Source organism: Colletotrichum scovillei, assembly GCF_011075155.1.
Source record: "Colletotrichum scovillei strain TJNH1 chromosome Unknown Contig00003, whole genome shotgun sequence".
NCBI classification, from domain to species: domain Eukaryota; kingdom Fungi; phylum Ascomycota; class Sordariomycetes; order Glomerellales; family Glomerellaceae; genus Colletotrichum; species Colletotrichum scovillei.
Genome location: NW_023336261.1, coordinates 58,326 through 78,721, shown reverse-complemented (window position 1 = coordinate 78,721; position 20,396 = coordinate 58,326). Strand labels below are relative to the sequence as shown.

Genomic DNA, 20,396 nt, shown 5'->3' with positions numbered 1-20,396 from the left:
GGTTCGGCCAGCGAAGCACGGGAGTGGATCTACAAGCACCGGTTGACATGGGACGAATCCTTGCTCGCGTTGTTCAAGTTGAGCTCCAGCCCTTGTCTAGTCTCCTCGTCGAGGCCATCGAGGGGGACTTGCATTGTCTCACCTTTTGGGCGCATGTCAACTGAACTGACATTTGCTTCTTCTCCAACTGACAACGACATGGCAGTTGGCCGAGCCATCTGCAAGTTGTGAACTCATCGTGCCCCATGCTGACTACCAGTATCGTGGCATGGATAGACCTATCTACGCTTATGCTAGCGCCCGGAGCAGCCCACCAACTTGAGCCTGTCCAATATGTTTGCATCACGCACACCAGCGTAAGCGCAGTCGGCACTCGCCTGTTGCTCTCAGAAAGTCTTGGATATCTTGCCCCCCCTTGACTCCTTCAACCTGGAGCCTTGAGGCTTGAGCCCCTCGTGCCCCTCGTCATCCTGGACATCTGAACCCAGGCTTCCCAGCAGCGTGGGAGCTGTTAGCCCAGAGTCTATTGGCTTCTTCCCCTGAGCCACATCTTCTAGATCGAAGCCCACCACTCACAATACACCAAATCCAGAGAGGACCAAGACCCCCAAAGACCACCACCCACATCCCAATGATCCCAGCCGCGCCTGTCTCCCGCATACGCGAGATCCCCCTCCCCATGTTTATCCCCACCACCTGGCCGGATATGATTGTCCTGCGTATAATTGAAACTTTGGCGGAGCGGCGGAAGTGGTCCTCTTAATCTTGACCCGATGGAGTTGAGAAAGGACGCCAACGGCGCAAGTGCCCGCGTTAGGAAAACAACCTACGATGCCCTCCCGTATATATCGTCACCTCTGCCCGGTCTCTCTTGACCTTGAACTCTCTTTCCTACGATCCATAGTGTTCAGCTTCACTTGACTTGTGTGTCTATCTCATTCCTTCGTTCAACTTTTGTCATTCTTTTCACTTGACCAGGTAGTCATTCATTCTTTTCGGTCCTTGACCTCTCCAACAACACTCATTCCTCCCAACCGACCTCGATATTCTCACAGTCAAGCCAACCAACCCCTTTTTTGAACAACTCTCGAAAAACAAAAACTCCAAATCGCAAAAATGAAGTCCTCTATCGCCTCCCTTCTTGGATCCGCAGCCCTGGTGGCTGCCCACGGTTACGTCTCTGATGGTCTCATCGGTGGCACCAACTACACCTTCTACCAGCCCTACCAGGACCCGTACACGAGCCCGGCCCCCGAGCGTATCTCCCGTCCCATCCAGGGCAACGGCCCCGTCGAGGACCTGACCAGCATCGACCTTCAGTGCGGTGGCTACACCGCCGGTGGTGTCAAGGGCTCCTCCCCCGCCAAGCTCGTCGCCGAGGCCAAGGCTGGTGACGAGGTCACCCTCAACTGGACTCTGTGGCCCGAGTCTCACATTGGCCCTACCATCACCTACATGGCCAAGTGCGCCGGTGATGACTGCACCACCTTCACCCCCAACACCGACAAGGTCTGGTTCAAGGTCCAGGAGAGCGGCCGTGAGGGCACCTCCAACACCTGGGGTGCCACCCCCCTCATGACCGCCGGCAACTCTGGCGTCAAGTACACCATCCCCGAGTGCCTTGCCCCCGGCCAGTACCTCGTCCGCCACGAGATCATCGCCCTCCACGCCTCCTACTCCTACCCCGGCGCCCAGTTCTACCCGGGATGCCATCAAATCAAGGTCACCGGTTCCGGCAGCACCAGCCCCTCTGACCTGGTTGCCTTCCCCGGTGCCTACGCCGCCACTGATGCCGGTATCACCTACGATGCCTACAAGGCCCAGGAGTACACCATCCCCGGCCCTGCCGTCTTCTCCTGCTCTGGCTCTGGTTCCGGCTCTGGCTCCGGCTCCGGCTCCGGCGCTGCTTCCTCCGCCGCCCCCGTTGCCACCTCCGCCGCCGCTACCTCTGCCGCTGCTGCTACCTCCGCCCCGGCCGCCACCTCTGCCCCCGCCACCTCTGTTGCCTCTGCTGCCACCCCCAGCCAGACTGCCACCGATGATGAGGAGGACTGCCCCGTTGAGTCTGCCTCCGCCACCGTCAGCGCCGCTGCCACCGTCCCTACTCTCGCCGCCGATGAGGAGGAGGACTGCCCCGCCGAGTCCGAGGTCCCTACCGCCACTGCCACCGCTGCCCCCGTTGCCACCCCTACTCAGGCCGCTGACGACGAGGAGGACTGCCCCGCTGAGTCTGAGGCTCCCGTTGCTACCCCTACCCAGGCTGCCTCCGACGATGAGGAGGACTGCCCTGCCGAGTCCTCTGCCCCGGTTGCCACTCCCACTCCCACCCAGGCTGCTGACGACGAGGAGGACTGCCCCGTCGAGACCCCCTCCGCGACCGCTGTCGCCAAGCGCATGAGCATTCACGACCGCCGCATCCAGGCATAAGCGATTTCCACGATTTCACTGTTTATCACGGGATCTGGTCTCGAGGGTTGAGGCGACCTAGATGGCTAAGGGGATGAGATAGCTATCCGGCTCGTAGTGGGTGTTCACACTTGTGACGTCCACGAATCTGATTCGGTCCAGGACCAATCTCTTTCATGTACAAAGTCTTTCCTGTATACCGCTTTACATAAAGTATATATCTTTAACGATATAGATCGTACCATTTGTCACGTTCATAATCTGTTCAAACCACTTTCAACTTGCGCTGTGACTGTAAACGAGATCTGCCGTGTAAAAGGGGATTCTTGGGGGGAAAACATCCCGTCGGATGTTCCGCTCAAAGATCAGATGAACTCGGGTTCCTGAAGACTGCTGACGAACGACTCGCTCAAGTGGTTTCAACTACATTGAAATAAGGCCCAGTTTATGAACCCTGTCGGTGTAGCCTTAGCGCCGTTGTTTTCAATAAAGATTACTATGATCGCTGCTATCACAAAGCTTGACAGGCATGATCCTTTCAAACCAGTTCAAAGGTGCGAAGGCCTCGGCAAGTCTCGGATGGCCAGACTTTCGCAGACCCTTGGTTCGCTGACAACAAGATACATGGGAAAGAGAAACCGGCATTACTCTCGCTGCATTCATACTCATCGCTTCAATCCAAAATTTTGTTGATTCAAACGTTCAAACGCTACCGCCGCTGCGCAGACTGGATTTCTCAGCCGTAGACCCTTGGACCTGAGAAACGGGAGCTGCGCGTCGCTTCTTCATCATGAAGAATGCAACGGCACCGATGACAGCAACAACGCCGAGAGTGACCATGGCACCAATAACACCGGCAACAACATTCGACATGCCTCCGCTGCTCCCTGAATCGGAGCTCGCAGCTTCCTCATCTTGGTAAGCCGCACAGAATGACACAAGACTAGAGCAGGCAGTGCACCATTCCTCGACGGTACTGATGGCTCTCTTCTGCATCTCTTCAACGAAGCGCGGCCATGACAGAGTCTCTTCTTCAGTCCCGAAAAGGGGAAACGCCGTCAGCTCGCCAAAAGTGCCGTTGCGGAACAAGAAGCGCACACGAAGGTCGGCATCGACATTCGCGGGAAACACAGTCGTGTTATCGCTAACGAGCTCGAACGCCATCGTCGAGGCGTAGTCTGGGAGGCCGTAGAAATCGTCCGAAATCGTGATGAGATCAGTAAGACCAAAAAAGGACATGAATGTGTCGTAGCTTCCTGCAAGGAGGGAGAACTTGAGTTTCCCTTTGGAAGTAACCGTCTGGTTGAGTTGGGCAAGGATGCCAGCCGCAAGAGTCTTTGCATGAATGGTGCTGTCAGGCTTGGACGCATTGAAGTTGTAACCGAACTCGGCGCTGTCTGCCAACGTTCTCAGCTGGAAGAGCTCCTCGTCCGTCACGTTCCGGGCCAAAGATGTGCTATTGTGGATGCGTGCCACATTTACCAAGTCAAAGATGTCGTACGCGTTCTTGTACGTCATATTCTCGGGCTTGTAGTCGTACACACTCTCGAGCACATCGTAGAAGCTGCCGTAAAAGTCCTTGGTCTCCGTGACACGGGTCTGGAACTCTTCACTTGCTTCGAAGGCCTTGTAGGCCTTGGCGTTCGTAGGACATCCATCATCCCCCTTGATCCAGATAGTGTCTGGCGAATTAGAGTTCTCTCCATGAAGGAGAACATACTGGTAGCCGTTTAGGGGGCTTGTACTTGTGCTGCCGTTGTTGAGGGTCGACGATGCAACCTGAGCGTTGAGGCCTACCAATGGAGGATAGAGGCCTTGTAGAAATGCCGTAGCCGTGTTCAATAGGATGCCTTGGTCGGGGGCACTGGCGTAGATTTGCGAGGAAACGTATTTATCCTCGGAAATGTTGAGAATCCGACTAGAAGAGTCCGCCTCCAGATAGCGGCCTCGATAGTCACTGCCAACCTCGAAACACTGCTGAGCACCGACGCTGGTCAATGACTGAGCTCCATAATGCTTCGTTGTTCCTAGACTTAGGCGTCAGCTTGATATCCGATGCTCATTTCTGCAGGCATAAAACATACGATCACCATGACGACTGAAGACGACAACGCCGTGGACAGTCTCGGCGGCTGCGGAGCCGATCAGTGAGATTACAATAGAGGCAGCCGTAGGACGCATCTTGCTGAGCTCTGCTTGAAATCGCTTATAGTAACAAGCCTTGGCAGACTGCAAAGAAGCCAACACAGGTCTAGGAAGACAGTGGCCGGCCTCGCGAGGATTTTATGCCCCTCGCCGAGCGGCCCAGCTACCTAAACTCACCCGCCATCCGCCGCCAAGCAGAAACTCTCGCCGTTCTCATCGAGTGATATCTCTGCTGAAGCGGGGAAGTCTGCATCTCCTTCCAGTCCCGAGGGGCGGAGATGCTCAAAAGTCTCTTGGGCTACCACCGCCAAGCACTTGGCATGCATCGCGACAAATCAGCCTTCGCGATAACAGCGGCTGTCGGCGGCAATTAATCATTCAACCGGTCAGAGCCGATATAGCGATACAAAATCGACTGGCTTGCCTAGAAGTCAAGCTGGATTTCAATGAGTCTGCCTACTTGTGAGTGCGCAGTATCGCTACTGCGACTCAATTTGACAAATAATTACGACAAGTACAGTTGGAAGTATAGATCGTCTTTGGGCCGCTCCTCTGATTCTGACCACCGGTGTGTCTATACAGCCCTCGTAAACCCTCCAAGGAAACAAACAGAGTCGTCACAACATATGAAGTCAGAGATCTGTAGAGTTAGAGGAACTTGAGCCGCAAAAGACAAAATGGGGCCAATCTGGACACTCCTTGATTTTCATCGTAAAGACAAGTTTTCGTCGAAATCTGAAGGGAGACTCCCGACGTTTTCCATTGCAGTGGGACTCATCATAGCTGCGGCCAGTTACGGTAGGCTCCATTAACTTTTGTTGAGACTCGATGTCAAGATCCGAGAGATTGGAATGGAACCGCAACTCCTGTTATTGTAGGTTAAGGGCAGGTAACCAGACCCAAGAGAAGTGCAACTGAATGGTGAAACAGTGGATCTTTCGAGGGTCATTGAGAAGACCCGTTCCTTGAAATCCCAGGTTCGCTATGACGTAGTTGAGCTGTCAGGCAGAATGAAGACCATACATGTGAGGCTAGCTGTATTCATGTCAACTCCGTTTGGTGGAAGAGAGGTAAACGCATTATCGTAGCAACCGATGACGGTTTGCACATTACCCCGAGACACTATAGACAAATCGACATCTTGGTCACAGGCACGTGCGATTACCGAAGTTGTAGCTCCTGTCATGTTGCACTGACGGAGCTTAATATCCCTTGACCTCGGAATAATCAACGGCAGAGCGGTGGCAATCTGAACCAATCTCTCGCACTCCACTAACTCCATAATTAAATAATCGTTTATGCCCGTATCTAGTAGAGTAAATTCAAGTTGATGACCTCTTTACTTGGATATTCGAGCCATGTCGAGGTAACTCCATCTTGAAGCAGGTTGTGAATGGGGATTCTTCTCTGGGGGGAAAATCTCGTCAAGTCCACAATATGACAACGGTCAAATGCAATAGTAGATGCAATGTGTATTTAATGTCAGGAATACTGGAAAAGCCAAAGGACAGAAAGCAAAAGCTGTCAAGTCGGATCAAGGGTGAGTATTAAGCCATTTGGCCAAGGTTGAGGTTGCTGTATGATTACCGGGCTGCTTTTTTGGAGCCCACGTAGTCCATCCATAATTTTGCATTATGTCTTGAGGTAAGAGATTATCAAGTTGATGTCACAATGGTTGAAACGAAGGATGAAGACAAGACGATTTTTACCAACTGCTTTACAAGGGAAAGTTCAAACTGCACTATATCATATTCTTGTGCTGCCCATCGCCAATGGAGAAGACACAATATCTCAGGGCAATTTTCCATGTACCAATTCCAACAAGGCATTCAACGTCTAAGATTTGCTTCGAGTTGGGGCAGATACTGACCCATCAAATCATGGAGTATCATGACGTCGTCTTAAGCAACAAGGGAATCGTGAAGTTGGGCTTCAATGTACGAAGGTAGAATGTTTCATAAACCTTAGTGCTTGTTCGAGTATATACTTCTCTATTGCTCGTTGGAGGGATGAGTATGGTTCTGGTCTATGAGTCTTGTCAGAGATAGGCATGATCGAAGTGATCTCGAGGAGGTATATGTCATTTTACCTCTCAGTAGGGAAAATTCAAGGATACTATACATCCCGTTTTAGACTCTTCTGATTAGGCATAGGACCAAGATATATCACATGATCATCAAGAAAAGGTCGTGGAATAACACGTGATTCGTTATTCCCCAAGGGCAATGTATGTACTTACGCCATTCCGTACTCGATGGGATATCCAACAACTGAAGATCACAAGAGTATATCCACGGTTCACAAAGAGTTGCATAGCAAGATTGAGCTGCAAAATCAAGAGAACGGGATTGTGGCACCTGCGTGTCCGCCAACGTCAAGACCAAGATCTAGGCTCGAGCTTGCTCAAAGCTGGATTCGAAAGCTCAGCTTGAACGCCGTAGCTGCAGATCACCTGGCCGGCTACAAGCTAGACATGTCTCTGGCAGGTTTCCGGCTGCCAGGCGTTGGGCGGTTGGATAAAGTACGACGAGAATCAGCCTTTGGCGGAGGGGTGATGAGTGGCGCTTCTGCATTCAGCCAAGAAGAACAAGACGCGTAGCAGCGCAACTGGATAAGAAGTATCATGTCTGGATAGGAGCGGGTGCTCGATGAAGGTTATGTCAAGTTGCACAGCCTGAGCGGCTGGAGTACTTTGGGCGTTGTATCGGCTCGTCCCGGCCCCCATTGACTTTATGTCTGACCTGCGCCATCCCAACAGTTGAGCTGGATAGCAGACATACAGTTTTTCAGGATGTCGATGAACAATGTTAATTGTGAGTATAGTCCTTTTTAGCTGTACAAGCGATAGGTCAATTTGCCATCACCTGATGTACATTGGAAATTAGAATCAATTGCGTGATTGCTGAGTCTTATCTTTGGTCGCATCATGTCCGACGCGACGGGGGCACTCGACCGAAAAGATGGCATTGATACGGAAAGCGAGGTTGTCGCTCGGTGAAAGATTGGGAGACATGGGTTTGTGGTGTCTGGCCGGGGTCGGAAGAGCCCCATTGCGGCTATCGGTAAGGCTCTTCATTGGTGAATGATTTCGTCAGACCTTTTGGTTCGGAGAAGATTTCGGAGTCGGTGGATTGGCCAATGGCGTGTTGCGCTGGTGAGTGAGAGTACTGGATGGTGGGATTGAGAAAGAATTGGCAGTTGACAGGGAATGTGGGAGAGCTGAGTCGCTGACTGAACGTTCGAATTCAGTCCAACTGTCCAGGCCTGGTCAGTTCATCCGCTCTCATTCATGATTCACGCCCGTCTCCATGGATGTCGCTGGAAGTTGAAAAGGGCTTACATGATCCACGACGGGAACCATGGAAGGAGGTTTAGTCATATTTGAGAGAGGTGACAGAATTACGGAGACACTGAGAGGCGAACGGCGTTAAGTTGACAAAACATGGGGAAAGGCGTTAGGTTTTAATCCAAGTGCCGAAGGGGGGAGGAGCCTCTCCAGTCTTCACCCTTGATGATGCAGCAGCAGGTCCCGTATTGAAGGCGCAAATGGGCACGAAGGGGACAGGAATGGGAACAAAGGGGGCGTTCTCGAAGGGCAACGAAGGCGCAGAGAGAAATGAGGTGCTTGGGGAAGCCGTGGGCTGAGGAAATGACGCCATCGCAGGCTCGCGTTAGCTCATCCCGATTGGGGAGATTGGCAGCCAGGATGGCGACATTCCAGCCGGCCTTAACCTCATCGTCGGTACTCGGGCGTGTCGGGGCGGCCCAGGAGCTGTTGTCTGGGGATGCCTCTCTCAACCTGAGTTCTCTTGAAGTTGTCTCCTCTTGAAGTTCATCTTTACTGTATTACGTTTGATACCTACTTGCTAACGGTGCCTGGGACCCGCAGAAAAATGACGAGCTTGAATTTCAAGGTGTCGTAAGTTTCATGCCTGGCATTGGGCAACAAATCCAAGAATTTTACAGAGAGCGGATACGACGGAGACTATCCGGTTTCTAAGCACATCAGCTCAGGATGTCAGACACAGCCTGGCTGTCTTTGTTGTTTACTTGTTGCTAAGAGAAAGTGAAAATTCTTCTGTTGGATCCAGATGGACTGATTCAAGGAGACCCAGCAGATGACGAGAGAGAAACTGCAAAAGACGTGGCCAAGCGAGGGCGATGAGCCAATCTGGGTCCAATGGAACGGGACTTGGCAGAATTGGCAGAATAGATGGAAAAATTCAAGGGCAGGTGACTCTTTCGTGGATAGTCGTGGACCATTTTAGTGCCTGGTTGCGCATGTTGTTAGGTAAGCCCGACGTTAGCGAGTTGTGCACCTCGAGATTTCCTCGCCCACATCACAGATACCTACTCCAGACGGAGTACACACAAAGAGGCTCAACAGAGTCTTGGTCGATGCAACCACCACGATGAGCCTCAATCGGTAGCGATGAAGATGAAACTGGGGAAATCGTGACAGATGACAGACGGGAGAAGAATAGTTCGATTTGTGCTTCACACCAAATGTACTTGATTGTATTAGTGTACCTTACTCCGTATTGTACTTGGGAGTACGTACCTGTGTACTTGTGGATGTTGCTAGCACAGTTGAGGGAGGTGCATCGCGGGGTGCCAGGCTTGCCTGCTGTGTCTGCCAGGTCTGAAATTCGTAGATGCCCTTTTTGGCTTGTTCGCTTGTCGGCGTAGCCTCCTGCCCTCCCAGTTGCCTCCCCCGCAATCTAATCAGTCGGCTATCGGAGGCAAGTGCAGCGAGACCCGTCCGCTGCCGCCTTCCCACCACCAGCGACAACCGTCTGCCAAAGAAGGCGGCCAATCACATCACCTTTCTAGAGGTTATAGTGGACACCCAAAAGTAGCGAGCACGTCTTAGTGGGTCTGGACCCCTGGGAACCGCTGTCGACAAGTGGAACCTCTGGGGGACCCACACACCTGCCCAGGCTCACGTTGCTCAACCACCGCTGGTAATCCTAGCGATAACGCCATTTTCGCCCCAAAGCACTCAAACCCGCCTCTTTGGTGCTGGCTCCGTCTACGGCTTTGCCAACCAACTGCCTCTGCCCGCCTTCAGCTCAACCAGCACCAGCACCAGCAGCGAATTTCAAGCATATTGCGATAGAGATAGAGAGAGGACGAGAGAAAGACAAGAGCATCAAACCTTTTATCCCACCGACGCCGCTTTCGAATCAGCCGCTATCAAGTACACACCGATCCCTTCCTACTACGAACATCCATTCGCAACCTACAGTATCTATTTCGTATATCACTCTCTCTCGATCAAGCCTCGGACGAACCCAGACCGTACCCTCCCATAACCTCACACACTACCTCGATCACGACACCGACACCGTCAAAGGCGACGACGGCGCACTGCGACTACGATACTTTCTCCCTTCCTCCCTCCTTCAACTCCGTTCGCCTCGTCTGAACCTTGTCGCACCCCTCCCCTTACTATTCCTAGCTATCGGGCAACAAGACCTTACCCTCTCCTCTCTCCGCCGCCAAACAAATCCGTCGCAATCAGCAGGCCAACAAGGACGAGAACAGAAGAAGAAAGCATCTAGACGACTTCCATCGCCGTCCACAGACCACAGCACCCCCTCCTCCCCCGGCCGACGAATCACCAGGGGCTCAACCTCCTGCCAAACCTGCCTCGAGTCTCAACACAAACGCCCGCGCGCGACTTCGACAAACTGCACTCGAATTGCGTGCCCTCTGTGCCAATTCCATCCACAACGACACCCCTCAGAACCAGTCGGAATCCGTTCCTGTAGATCGTCCGGGGCATCCATCTTGGGCAGCTGCTCAGTCTCTCAGAGAACTATACCCAGACACCCCATACTCTTTTTCCACCAAAAAAGATACACGCCAATCCTCTTCCAGTACCTGTGACGCCAGGTCTCTCTCCACAGAGTTCCTACCCGAAATCGACCTTCCCCTGGCTCGCACGCCATCGCCAGGTCCTCTCGCCTCACCAACACCCAAAACGCCCAGCGGCCACGACTGTCACTCTGTCACTCCCTCCCCGTGTCACTCGCTGTACCGTACGGATACACGGTCCCGCCCCTCGTCGTCCTCTCTGACTCTGCGCTCGTCGTTTGCTTTGTAGGCTGTGTTCCTCATTGTACACCTCCCCTACCGCCGCCCGCGACACCAACAAACCCAACCGAACGGCTTTCCGTCTCGCCCCGGATGATTTGACACCATTCACCCCAACTGTTCTGTGCTCTGCTTCCATTGCTTGCTGAAACATATTGCGGCCATGGACCTCGCAAGCACGTCAACCGTCCCGGATCCCCGGAGCCTGAACCTAAACTTGAACGTGGGCCTCGACCACAACCTCGACACCAATAACTCGTCGCCCAGTCACCGCCATGACGAGCTCGCCTCGACTTCTCCTTCCTCTGACTACTTCAAGAACACACCGACTTTCACCGCTACCGCCGACGTAAACTCCACACCACTCTCCTCCTCTACCTCCCATCACAACCACAATCACAACCACAACCACACACTTGCTCCCAACGCCGCTGCCGCCGCCAACGATGTGACTACTGTGAACCATCCATCCAGAGACAACTGCGACAGACGGAGACCTGACGAAGGAGAAGTCTCAAAGTTCCCCGCGAACATGCCTACCCAGCTCGTCGGCCAGACAGTTACCCCCTTCCTCCGAGAACACATCCCCGGCATCTACGCTCCCATCGGTAAACCCGATGTCCAAAACGAAAATAACAACTCCCTCATCCAGAAGCGAGACCCTACCAACAGCAAGTTCTGTTATCGTCACCGCCCCGACGCAAAGTGTCGTCGCGCGGCCGACGAGTCCAAGATGGTCTTGATTCAAAGTGTAAGCCCGTCTTGTGTTGATGCCCATAGGGCCCATCGACTCCGTGCTGACACGTCTGGCGCACAGGAACTCGATAAGCTGCCGTCTGCCGATCAGCAAGCCATCACACATGTGTGGTCCCTCTTCTCCGCCGCCCCCGCCAAGCACCGCGACCTGATGCTCCAGGGTATCATCACTCAATGCTGCTTCCCTCAACTATCCACCGTCTCCCGAGAAGTACACGAACAGCTCAAGATTGACTTCATGGCTGCGCTACCCACCGAGATCTCATACAAGGTTCTCGGCTACCTCGATACCGTCTCCCTCTGCAAGGCCGCTCAAGTCAGCCGGAGGTGGCGGGACCTCGCCGACGACGACGTTGTCTGGCACCGCATGTGCGAGCAACATATTGACCGCAAGTGTACCAAGTGCGGCTTCGGCCTTCCCCTCCTGGAGCGTAAGAGGCTACGAGACTGGAACAAGCAAAAGGAACTCGCCGAAGCTAGGAGTCTGCAACAGGATGCTGCCGTACAAGAGGTCGAAGAGGTTGAAGAGATCCCGACAGCCTCTTCGCCCAACGCCAACAAGAAGCGAGAACTAGTTGTGCTCGACGATAGCCGAAAGCGTGCTTGCCTGAGCGACCCAGGCGAGCCCATGGCACCCAAAGCCGGAGCAGAGAAGGAGCGGGAACGTCTCATTCGGCCGTGGAAGAGCGTCTATCGTGACCGTTTTAGGGTCGGCTTCAATTGGAAGTACGGTCGATGCCACATCAAAACCTTCAAAGGACACGACAACGGCGTGACCTGCTTGCAATTCGACGACGAGATTCTTGCCACGGGATCCTACGACGCCAAGATCAAGATTTGGAACATTGAGACGGGAGAGGAGATTCGCACTCTGAGCGGGCACACGATGGGCATCCGTACCCTCAAGTTTGTCGGCAATAAGCTCTTCAGCGGTAGCTTGGATCACACAGTCAAGGTGTGGAACTGGCAGACGGGTGACTGCATCAGCACACTGCGTGGCCACAGCGAAGGTGTCATCACCGTCGACTTTGATGGAAAGTACCTCGCGTCGGGTTCCATCGACAAGTCGATCAAGATCTTCAACTTTGACAGCAAGGAAACGTTCTGCCTCCGTGGCCACGAGGATTGGGTCAACCACGTCCGTCTGGACCCTGGATCGCAGACGCTCTTCTCAGCCTCGGATGATTGCACTGTTCGACTATGGGATCTGCGGAATAAGACATGCATCAAGACCTTTGAGGGCCACATGGGTCAGGTGCAGCAGATTCTGCTGATGCCAGAAGACTTTGAGCCCGATGAAGAGGCACTCGCTGGTGATGGCGCCGATAATGTGTCAGTCCACAGCGGCAGCGGCCGGAGCACGACGCCGACGGCGTTTGCCAACGTGGCGTCGATTCTCGGCTCTTCTTTCGGCGGAGGAGATTCCGGTTCCCCACCGGAGGACGACCGGACGTCGTTCGGTTGCGCCTTCAACTCGGACCCCACTCGGCAGCTGCCGCCCCGCTATATGCTCACCGCCGGTCTCGACAACACGGTCAAGGTGTGGAACATCCACACTGGCAAATGCCTCCGCACCATGTTCGGTCACGTCGAAGGTATCTGGGGCCTGGTCGGTGATACTTTGCGTATTGTTACCGGCGCCAACGACTCCATGGTCAAGGTCTGGGAGCCCAAGAGCGGCAAGTGTGAGCGCACCTTCACTGGCCACTCTGGCCCCGTCACCTGTGTGGGCTTGACCGACAGTCGCATGGCCAGCGGAAGTGAAGATGGCGAGGTGCGCCTGTACAGCTTCGAGGCAGAAGCCCCTCTCCTCGAGGAATGCGGTACTCCAGCATGATGGAGCTGCGATGGAAAGTTTTGTGTTTCTTCTTTTTTGGGTTTCCCTTCCTCCTTGTCAAAAGGATTCCATTGTTTCAGGCGGGAGTTTTGCAAAGACGATTCCCCAACGGCGATTTATGAGAGACGGAAGTGTTGTTTGCACAACGGAGAAGCGATTTCGTTGCGGCTCATCTCATTCTTGTTCAGATTATTTAGATGTCCTCGTGGACCACAGGGACCGGGACCGGTACTAGGACGGGCGACGAAGCCCGACCGTATGGGATGGCGTTTAAGGAGTCATTTTGTGTCCTGAAGAAACCCGATAGGAAAACCGAAAAAGGGAATTGGGTGGTTGGGTGGCATAGGAGGGAAAATCTAGCGGCGCGCTTCTTCCAAGTTTGGAATATATCATGAGCCCTCATTTTAATCTACTACAAAAATTACGAGTCGTATCATTGATTTTCACATGCTTTTGTCACACAGATGGGCAGGTTGTGTGTTGTGGTAGTGGTAGCTTGTCAGCCTCACCCGCTTGCGACTTTCATCCGATGCTGGCGCCGCAAATCAGCACCAGCACCAGTGCCAGACCTTGCCAGGTCCAAGCTAGTTTCCCGTCCCTCCATCACCAGCCTTCATTTAGTGATGATGTGGCGGTGCGGGCATGACTAAGCTTGAAGGGCCATCAGGAAGTTGGTCGGTTCGGTTCACTCATGTCCATTTGACTGTGTCTCTTGCGATCTCTGTTCTCGTAGAGAGGATGAGACGAGAAGAGTGAGGTAATTTCAAGGGAAGGGAACTCGCTTCATTGTTACGATGATGAGAATGATGATATATTATTCGCCATAGCGATGATAGAACTCGCGTAAAGGACAAAAGGGAGTGAGCAAGTGAGTGACGAATGAGTGAGTGAGTGAGTGAGTGAATGAGGCCAGGACCAGCGTCCGAACCTCGGCAACTTCTGGCGAATGAGTCTGGCCAGTCGGAAGGGCGGAAGTAGCCGGGCCCCCAGCTCCCCACACTCTGACTCCCAGTTCCGCACTTCCTTGCAGCAGCAGCAGCAGCAGCAGCAGCAGCAGCAGCCGTAGCCTCTTTTACCATTGGGGATGTTTCCCCGCAAAATCACAAGCTCGGCTTGGGGTCGGCAAAGCTGCGAGTTGGGCCCCGTTCTCCCCTTTTCGGTGTGTGTGTGTGTGTCTGTCTACCTATTCTCTGCCGTAGCATGCCGCACGCTGGAACTGGAGCTGCAACTGGAACGGGGTCAACTGCCGCTACGTCACTTTTGGGGGTGTGGACTGTGGAGCGATATGTCACAGGCCGAGGAGAGGTGAAGAAAGGAAGAATGAGAAAGACATGATGAAGTGAGTGATGGGCAAACAACACATGACCACACACACTCACTCCAGGCTCGAGGTAGGTAGGGTAGGTATGTAAACCAGCTCCCTTGGTCCAGCCAGTGTCTGTTCAACGCTCAACCGGAAGACGGTTGGAGACTGTAGATGATCCAAACAGCAAGGAATACCAAGAACCTGAGATGAAAGATGCGGTCCAAGGTACGCTTGCGGTCTCCAATACCTATGCCAATCACACCCCCCCGCCTGGCCTCCGTTCCGCCGAATCGGGATGGTCTGTCGCAGCGCAAACCCGCTACAGAGTCACAGACGTCTGAAGAGTTCAATGGTTTGAGCCACTCATACATTGGTCCCGTGCTGCCTCTCTCTCTCTCTCTCTCTCTTCTCTCTCCAGAATGTTGTCCCTTCTCATCTGTCCATGGCATGGAAGACTAGAAGTCTATCCGTACACGCCCCCCTTCCCCCTCACGCGCCCGGTTTACCGAAACCCCTGGCGCTGGTGTGTGCCGCCGTCCTAGGCTCTCAAGAGCTGATGTCTGTCTGGCTGGCTGGCCTCGTTGTGCCGCGGGTGAAAGGGGAGATGGAGAAGGCCTTCTCCTCATATGCTTTTCTTGTCTAGCTCCTCAAACTTACAGTCCCCGTTACCGGTGTGTATGACACCAGGCACACACACACACACACACTCACTCTCACTCACTCTCCCCAAGACAAGACCAAGACCGCCTTACACGCCTGTGCTCGGGACGAAACCTCGAGTCATCTGCTTCTTCCTGTCCTGATTCTATTCTGGCTTGTGCGGCGTGCCTTTGACATTGGCCACCCCCCTCCCCTCCTCTCCCCTCCCCATGCCATGCCATGCCATGCCCCCCTCCATCTAGTCAGTAGCCGTATGCGCCACCTTTTATATACATGATTGCCCGCTCTGCCGTGGCTTCTGTCATCGGCGCCGAGGATGTTTGGCTTTGCCTTTGTAGGTCCCTGGCAGCGACTTGTTCCGAATCTTCTTCTTATTCTATTCCGACTTCTTCCCATGCCAGCTTCTCCCTTGTGATTCTCATGATACCCTCCTTCTTCTCTTATTTACTGTGACGCATCTCGCATCCCCATCTATACTCTAGATCAACAACAAACACCACTGCTCGCTTTCTCTTTTGTTGGTTTCGGCGCAAGACTTGCTGTCTCCTCCCTTCTCTTCCCTATCGGTCATATCATCTACCTACTTTCTTCATCTTGCGTCATGTCGTCCAAGGTAAAACAAGACGGCAAGGCGCCGACCTCGGCCGCCGTGAACCTCATTGGTATGTACTCTTCCTCTTGCAATAACGGCGTGGCAGAGACACCGTCACTGACAAAACCCAATAGCCGGAGGTGGTGCAGGTATGATGGAGGCATTGGCATGTCATCCCCTCGGTAAGACTCCCTCCTTTTGCTGCAGCACTCGGGGCGCGCATATGCATGCGCAAGCACACACGCCTACCCGAACAATGGGAACAAAAGTCAATTGACATGGAACCAAACCCACAGACACGATCAAGGTCCGAATGCAGCTGTCGCGGCGCGCGAGGCAGCCTGGCGCACCCAAGCGCGGCTTCATCAAGACAGGTGTCGAGATTGTCAAGAAGGAGACGCCGTTGGGTCTGTACAAGGGTCTCGGTGCCGTCCTGACGGGAATCGTGCCCAAGATGGCCATCCGCTTCACGAGTTTCGAGGGGTATAAGAATGCTTTGGCGGACAAGAACACGGGGGTTGTCAGTGGACAGGCGACATTCTTGGGTGAGTCATTCTACCAGAGATGCGCTCTTCTGCCAGTGTACAAAACGAGACTAACCTCTGGTCTCGTGCAATAGCCGGTCTCGCCGCGGGCGTCACGGAAGCCGTCGCCGTCGTAACGCCCATGGAGGTTATCAAGATCCGCCTCCAGGCACAACACCACAGCATGGCCGACCCTCTCGATATCCCAAAGTACCGCAACGCCGCGCACGCGCTCTACACGGTCGTCAAAGAGGAAGGCTTCGGCGCGCTGTACCGCGGCGTGTCGCTGACGGCTCTGCGCCAGGGCAGCAACCAGGCCGTCAACTTCACGGCGTACTCGTACTTCAAGGAGGCCCTCAAGAAGTACCAGCCCGAGTTCGAGAAGACGACGCTGCCGGGCTACCAGACGACTCTGATTGGTCTCGTCAGTGGCGCCATGGGCCCATTGAGTAATGCGCCGATCGATACCATCAAGACGAGACTGCAAAAGACGCCGGCCGAGTACGGTGTTAGCGCGTGGAGTCGCATCACCAAGATTTCGGCTGATATGTTCAAGTACGTGGCTGCCTCTCTCTTCTCCGTCTCTCGTCCAAGTGAAATCATGCTGACTGCGTCAATAGACAAGAAGGATTCCACGCCTTTTATAAGGGCATCACGCCGCGTATCATGCGAGTTGCGCCTGGCCAGGCTGTAACGTTCACGGTCTACGAATTCCTCAAGGAGAAGCTGGAGAAGAGCAACCTCGCCTTCTCGGGAGCTGGCTACGAAGAGTAAATCGTGCTTACGACACGGAAGTGACGTAGTTAAGAAACTGTTTGTTTTCCACGTAAAAGAGATGGGGAATATCTGTCGATGCAAGATACCAGTGTCTTATCTGCGTACCAAGGGGCGGGCGGCTCTGTGATTTGGAAAGACACGAATGCGCAACGTGGTAGATTGGAAAAGCGTGCAAGTTGTAGATATGCACGAGAGCACAATGTTCATAGAAGGTACTGCATTGCATATGAAGTCTTGTCTATCATTAGCCCGATCTACGGGCTTTAGTTGTAATGTGCCTTGCACGCGCTCAATTCTGAACCTTTTTCTTTTTTTCACCACAAAGCTGCCACGGCCGGGCCCATGTTCGTCTACCGCCCAGGTCTCTTGGGTCTGCTAAAGTTTTGTCGCACCGTCACCTTGGGGTGTAGCTCCGAGAGAACCGTGTCCTCGGTGATCTCACTGGGGTCCTCAACCTCGAGCTTCTTATCGAGCGTCAACCCTGCCTCACTGGACGCCACGTCCAGTACGGCGCGCTTCATCAGAGGGTACAGCATGCGGTTCTTGATGGACCTGTTGCCGGCGTTGACGGGACAGGTATAGATGAAGAGCAGGGGGCTCGACTCGGCCCCGTTGTGGGTGTGTGTGAATCGGTAGAAGGTGAAGCGCGGCTCGGTGGAGGAAATGGTCTGCGTGAGCTCGGCAATAGAGGAGGGGCTTTCGCTAGAGGGGACGAGCTCGACGGACTCCTTTTCGGGGTTGATTTTCTACACATATTTAGTCAGCCATGCAACATCAAGAAGAAGCGGCACAGGGGTATTGAACGTACCAGCATCACCAATGTCTTGCCACTGTCCGGTGACAACTCCTTGAGTGCGGCGAGAGCGTCCTCGGCAATGGGCATGGCCAGAGTCTTGCTAAGGTGGATCTCCCTGGTTCCCGTACCGGTGCTGGCCTCCTGTTCGGCCTGCTTCACAGCGCCGAGGCTGCGCTCCTCCTCCGTCAACGGAGCCTCGAGCTCGGTGTGAGCATCATGTTTAGCGAAACCTTTGGCGGAGAGCTCCTCTGCCATGGTGGCAAAGATGGACTCGCGGAAGTGCTCGGAGCCTAGCTTCCGGACCAGGGTCAGGCGGGTGGACGCGAACAGCATCTTCTGGCGAACCTTGGCCGAGTCGGGGACATAGGTGACGGCTGTTAGGTGCGGAGCCGTATCATAGCGGCGGAGGAGGGCATAAAGGGCTTCGTTGGGCTTGAGATGAGGCTGGAGGGAAGCGAGGTTGTCGTCGAACGAGGAAGAGGACGATGCCTTCTCGAGGAATTGGACGGGCTTTAGGGTCTCGGCTTCAATGGTGATGAGAAGTCCAAAGTGGTTGTCGGTGGACAGGAGAGTGTTGAACTGGGAGATGAGCTCCTCGGAGGCTGCCAGATGTTAGCTCTTGGAACCAATTGTACTCCATCGAGAGGAGAGCAATGAGTACACACCAGAAATGCCTGACTGCATGCTGGCGGTGGAGGACCGAGGTGCGTCTCGAACCGTGCGTTTACAATTGGACTCGTAAGTTGTAGCAGAGAGAAGCAGCAAGTCTAGTAGTATATATGCCCGAACCCTATGCAGGAGGTTTGGGTGCCAAGGCGGACGTGTTGAGAAGCGGAGGATTCGGTGAGGTTGTGAGGTGGTGTTTGAAGCTCGAGATGCGGCGCCGCTACGTCAGCTGGCGGGTGGATCCAGTGGACGGAGACGGCGGTTAAGGTATGGAGGGGTAGGAGCAGCTGCTGGGGGCCACTCTGGCGGGCCTCCGCCATTTCATGGTCTGCCTTATGTCAGCATTGCCGATTAGAAAAGATACTTGTCACCATCTTATCTTATCTTATCGCTTCACCTACGTACCTACCTACCTTAAGGTAGGTTACGTACCCAAGGTAGGTACTTCAAGGCACCTTAAAGGACCAAAGATGATAAGGTTACTCTCCCAACATCAGAAATATTCATCGAGACGACACAAGGCAACGTCACATCCGACTTGGGTTCAATCAATTCAGCGTCATGCGATCATCTTCATGCCTCGTTTCATACTACATTGAATTTAACACTTCGCCATAGCCACATTCAGGCGAAGCGACTCCAATAGACACTTCCCAGGTACGCAGCCGCGATGGCGATGGCATACGGCACAATCGCCCGGCCAGCCTGGAGCCAAGCTGCTCGGCGTATGACTCTGTCCGACTCAGTATGAGAAGCCTTGTCGTTGACTCTCGGGAATGCTTTGTCTTTGGGCACGTCCTTCTCAAGGAACTCGCAAAGAGGCTCCCATCCATCTTCGCTGACGCGATACACCAAGAGCCTTTCAGGCGCCACATGAGCCTTGATGCGCTCTGAATGCTCTCGGAAGACATCCGGTGCTCGTCGATGCAGCTCCTCGATTGTGCGAGCACCACCAAAGAAACCGCTGATAGTCTTCTGCATGGCGAAGCCAGCCCTGTTACCAATTACCATGCCCACACCCTTGAGAAATACGTCAACCCACGGCCCAAACAGCGGTTGGATAACTTGGCTATCGAAGCTTGGAAACCACTTGTCAAAGTCGCGTTCCGTGAGAATGATCTTGGCATCGGGATAGGCATCGATCAGCTGCACTGCCCAGAAACAAGACAGGTCGGTTACCGCGTCGTACGGCCCGAAGAGTTCATCCCAGTCTTTTCGAGTGAACGGCGCGGGAGGAGGTATCTGGTCCTTTGCGTTCACTTCAGGCCAAGTCGCAACGGCGGCTCGCTCGAAGAATGCCCAGTGCGTTGGTTTCGTCCGGGAATTCAGACCGTGGAAGACGTGCTTGAAGCCCAGCTCAGAGAGGGCGGCCGCGAGAGAGTTCGTGCCTGTGCGAAGCATGCCGACGGCTAAGACCTTGGGAGGCCCAGCATCTCGAGCTTTCTCCTCGGGAGTGGCCATGGAAATGTTTGATTAACTTGGCACGAGCGAGCGCAATCAAAAACTCGCACTCAACGTCGATCTCCAAGGTTCTGTTGATTGCAGCTGATTTTAATGAGCTGCAGTTGAGATATGGCAGACTGTCGAGTTTATAAGTTGCCGCCAAGCCATCCACCCTCGTCAGCACTAAGGGCGCCACAGAGCCTTCGTGTGGTGAGAGCGACAGAACCCACCACCGCGCACTCCCCAAAACTCCAAGGCAGCAATTCAACTGATTCGGCATCCTGATTGTGCTTCAGCGTCTGTCCTCCCACTCGCGATGGACCGCTGCGTTATCTTTCTGATGTTTCCATATCGCATCTCTTCGATAAGTATGCCTTCTCTTAACAACA

At 53.9% G+C, this 20,396-nt stretch overlaps 6 protein-coding genes across 6 annotated transcripts; 3 read left to right on the top strand and 3 right to left on the bottom strand.

The window, feature by feature from the left end:
• Positions 1 to 462: 462 nt before the first annotated feature.
• On the bottom strand, positions 463 to 4,736 carry HER10_EVM0009575 (histidine acid phosphatase). The gene is made up of 2 exons (XM_035479060.1): positions 4,491 to 4,736; positions 463 to 4,433 (listed from the first exon to the last, which is right to left on the bottom strand). The coding sequence occupies exons 1-2, from the start codon at positions 4,585 to 4,587 to the stop codon at positions 3,109 to 3,111; spliced, it is 1,422 nt and encodes a 473-aa protein (XP_035336405.1). The 5' UTR covers positions 4,588 to 4,736; the 3' UTR covers positions 463 to 3,108.
• HER10_EVM0005508 (cellulose-growth-specific protein) lies at positions 1,117 to 2,427 on the top strand (the record flags this gene model as incomplete). Its single annotated transcript, XM_035475122.1, has 1 exon — positions 1,117 to 2,427. The coding sequence occupies one exon, from the start codon at positions 1,117 to 1,119 to the stop codon at positions 2,425 to 2,427; it is 1,311 nt and encodes a 436-aa protein (XP_035336043.1).
• A 4,822-nt stretch (positions 4,737 to 9,558) lies between the features above and the next one.
• On the top strand, positions 9,559 to 13,642 carry HER10_EVM0000460 (WD domain-containing protein). Its single transcript, XM_035470243.1, has 2 exons — positions 9,559 to 11,401; positions 11,468 to 13,642. Exons 1-2 carry the CDS (start codon positions 10,814 to 10,816, stop codon positions 13,241 to 13,243), a joined length of 2,364 nt encoding a protein of 787 aa, XP_035335565.1. The 5' UTR covers positions 9,559 to 10,813; the 3' UTR covers positions 13,244 to 13,642.
• A 2,168-nt stretch (positions 13,643 to 15,810) lies between these two features.
• On the top strand, positions 15,811 to 17,099 carry HER10_EVM0008333 (uncharacterized protein; the record flags this gene model as incomplete). Its single annotated transcript, XM_035477860.1, has 5 exons — positions 15,811 to 15,871; positions 15,936 to 15,983; positions 16,098 to 16,346; positions 16,421 to 16,880; positions 16,946 to 17,099. The coding sequence occupies 5 exons, from the start codon at positions 15,811 to 15,813 to the stop codon at positions 17,097 to 17,099; spliced, it is 972 nt and encodes a 323-aa protein (XP_035336295.1).
• A 353-nt stretch (positions 17,100 to 17,452) lies between these two features.
• On the bottom strand, positions 17,453 to 18,582 carry HER10_EVM0001283 (cofilin/tropomyosin-type actin-binding protein; the record flags this gene model as incomplete). Its single annotated transcript, XM_035471038.1, has 3 exons — positions 17,453 to 17,848; positions 17,911 to 18,500; positions 18,564 to 18,582. The coding sequence occupies 3 exons, from the start codon at positions 18,580 to 18,582 to the stop codon at positions 17,453 to 17,455; spliced, it is 1,005 nt and encodes a 334-aa protein (XP_035335638.1).
• A 561-nt stretch (positions 18,583 to 19,143) lies between these two features.
• On the bottom strand, positions 19,144 to 20,391 carry HER10_EVM0006779 (uncharacterized protein). The gene has a single exon (XM_035476355.1). It carries the CDS (start codon positions 20,023 to 20,025, stop codon positions 19,189 to 19,191), a length of 837 nt encoding a protein of 278 aa, XP_035336159.1. The 5' UTR covers positions 20,026 to 20,391; the 3' UTR covers positions 19,144 to 19,188.
• Positions 20,392 to 20,396: the final 5 nt, after the last annotated feature.

Bases quoted from the DNA above. Each gene is read 5' to 3' on its own strand.
- HER10_EVM0009575 (XM_035479060.1), bottom strand. From the start codon at position 4,587: ATGCGTCCTACGGCTGCCTCTATTGTAATCTCACTGATCGGCTCCGCA. The intron at 4,434-4,490 runs GTATGTTTTATG...GCCTAAGTCTAG, and splicing joins CTTCAGTCGTCATGGTGATC to GAACAACGAAGCATTATGGA.
- HER10_EVM0000460 (XM_035470243.1), top strand. From the start codon at position 10,814: ATGGACCTCGCAAGCACGTCAACCGTCCCGGATCCCCGGAGCCTGAAC. The intron at 11,402-11,467 runs GTAAGCCCGTCT...TCTGGCGCACAG, and splicing joins AGATGGTCTTGATTCAAAGT to GAACTCGATAAGCTGCCGTC.
- HER10_EVM0006779 (XM_035476355.1), bottom strand. From the start codon at position 20,025: ATGGCCACTCCCGAGGAGAAAGCTCGAGATGCTGGGCCTCCCAAGGTC.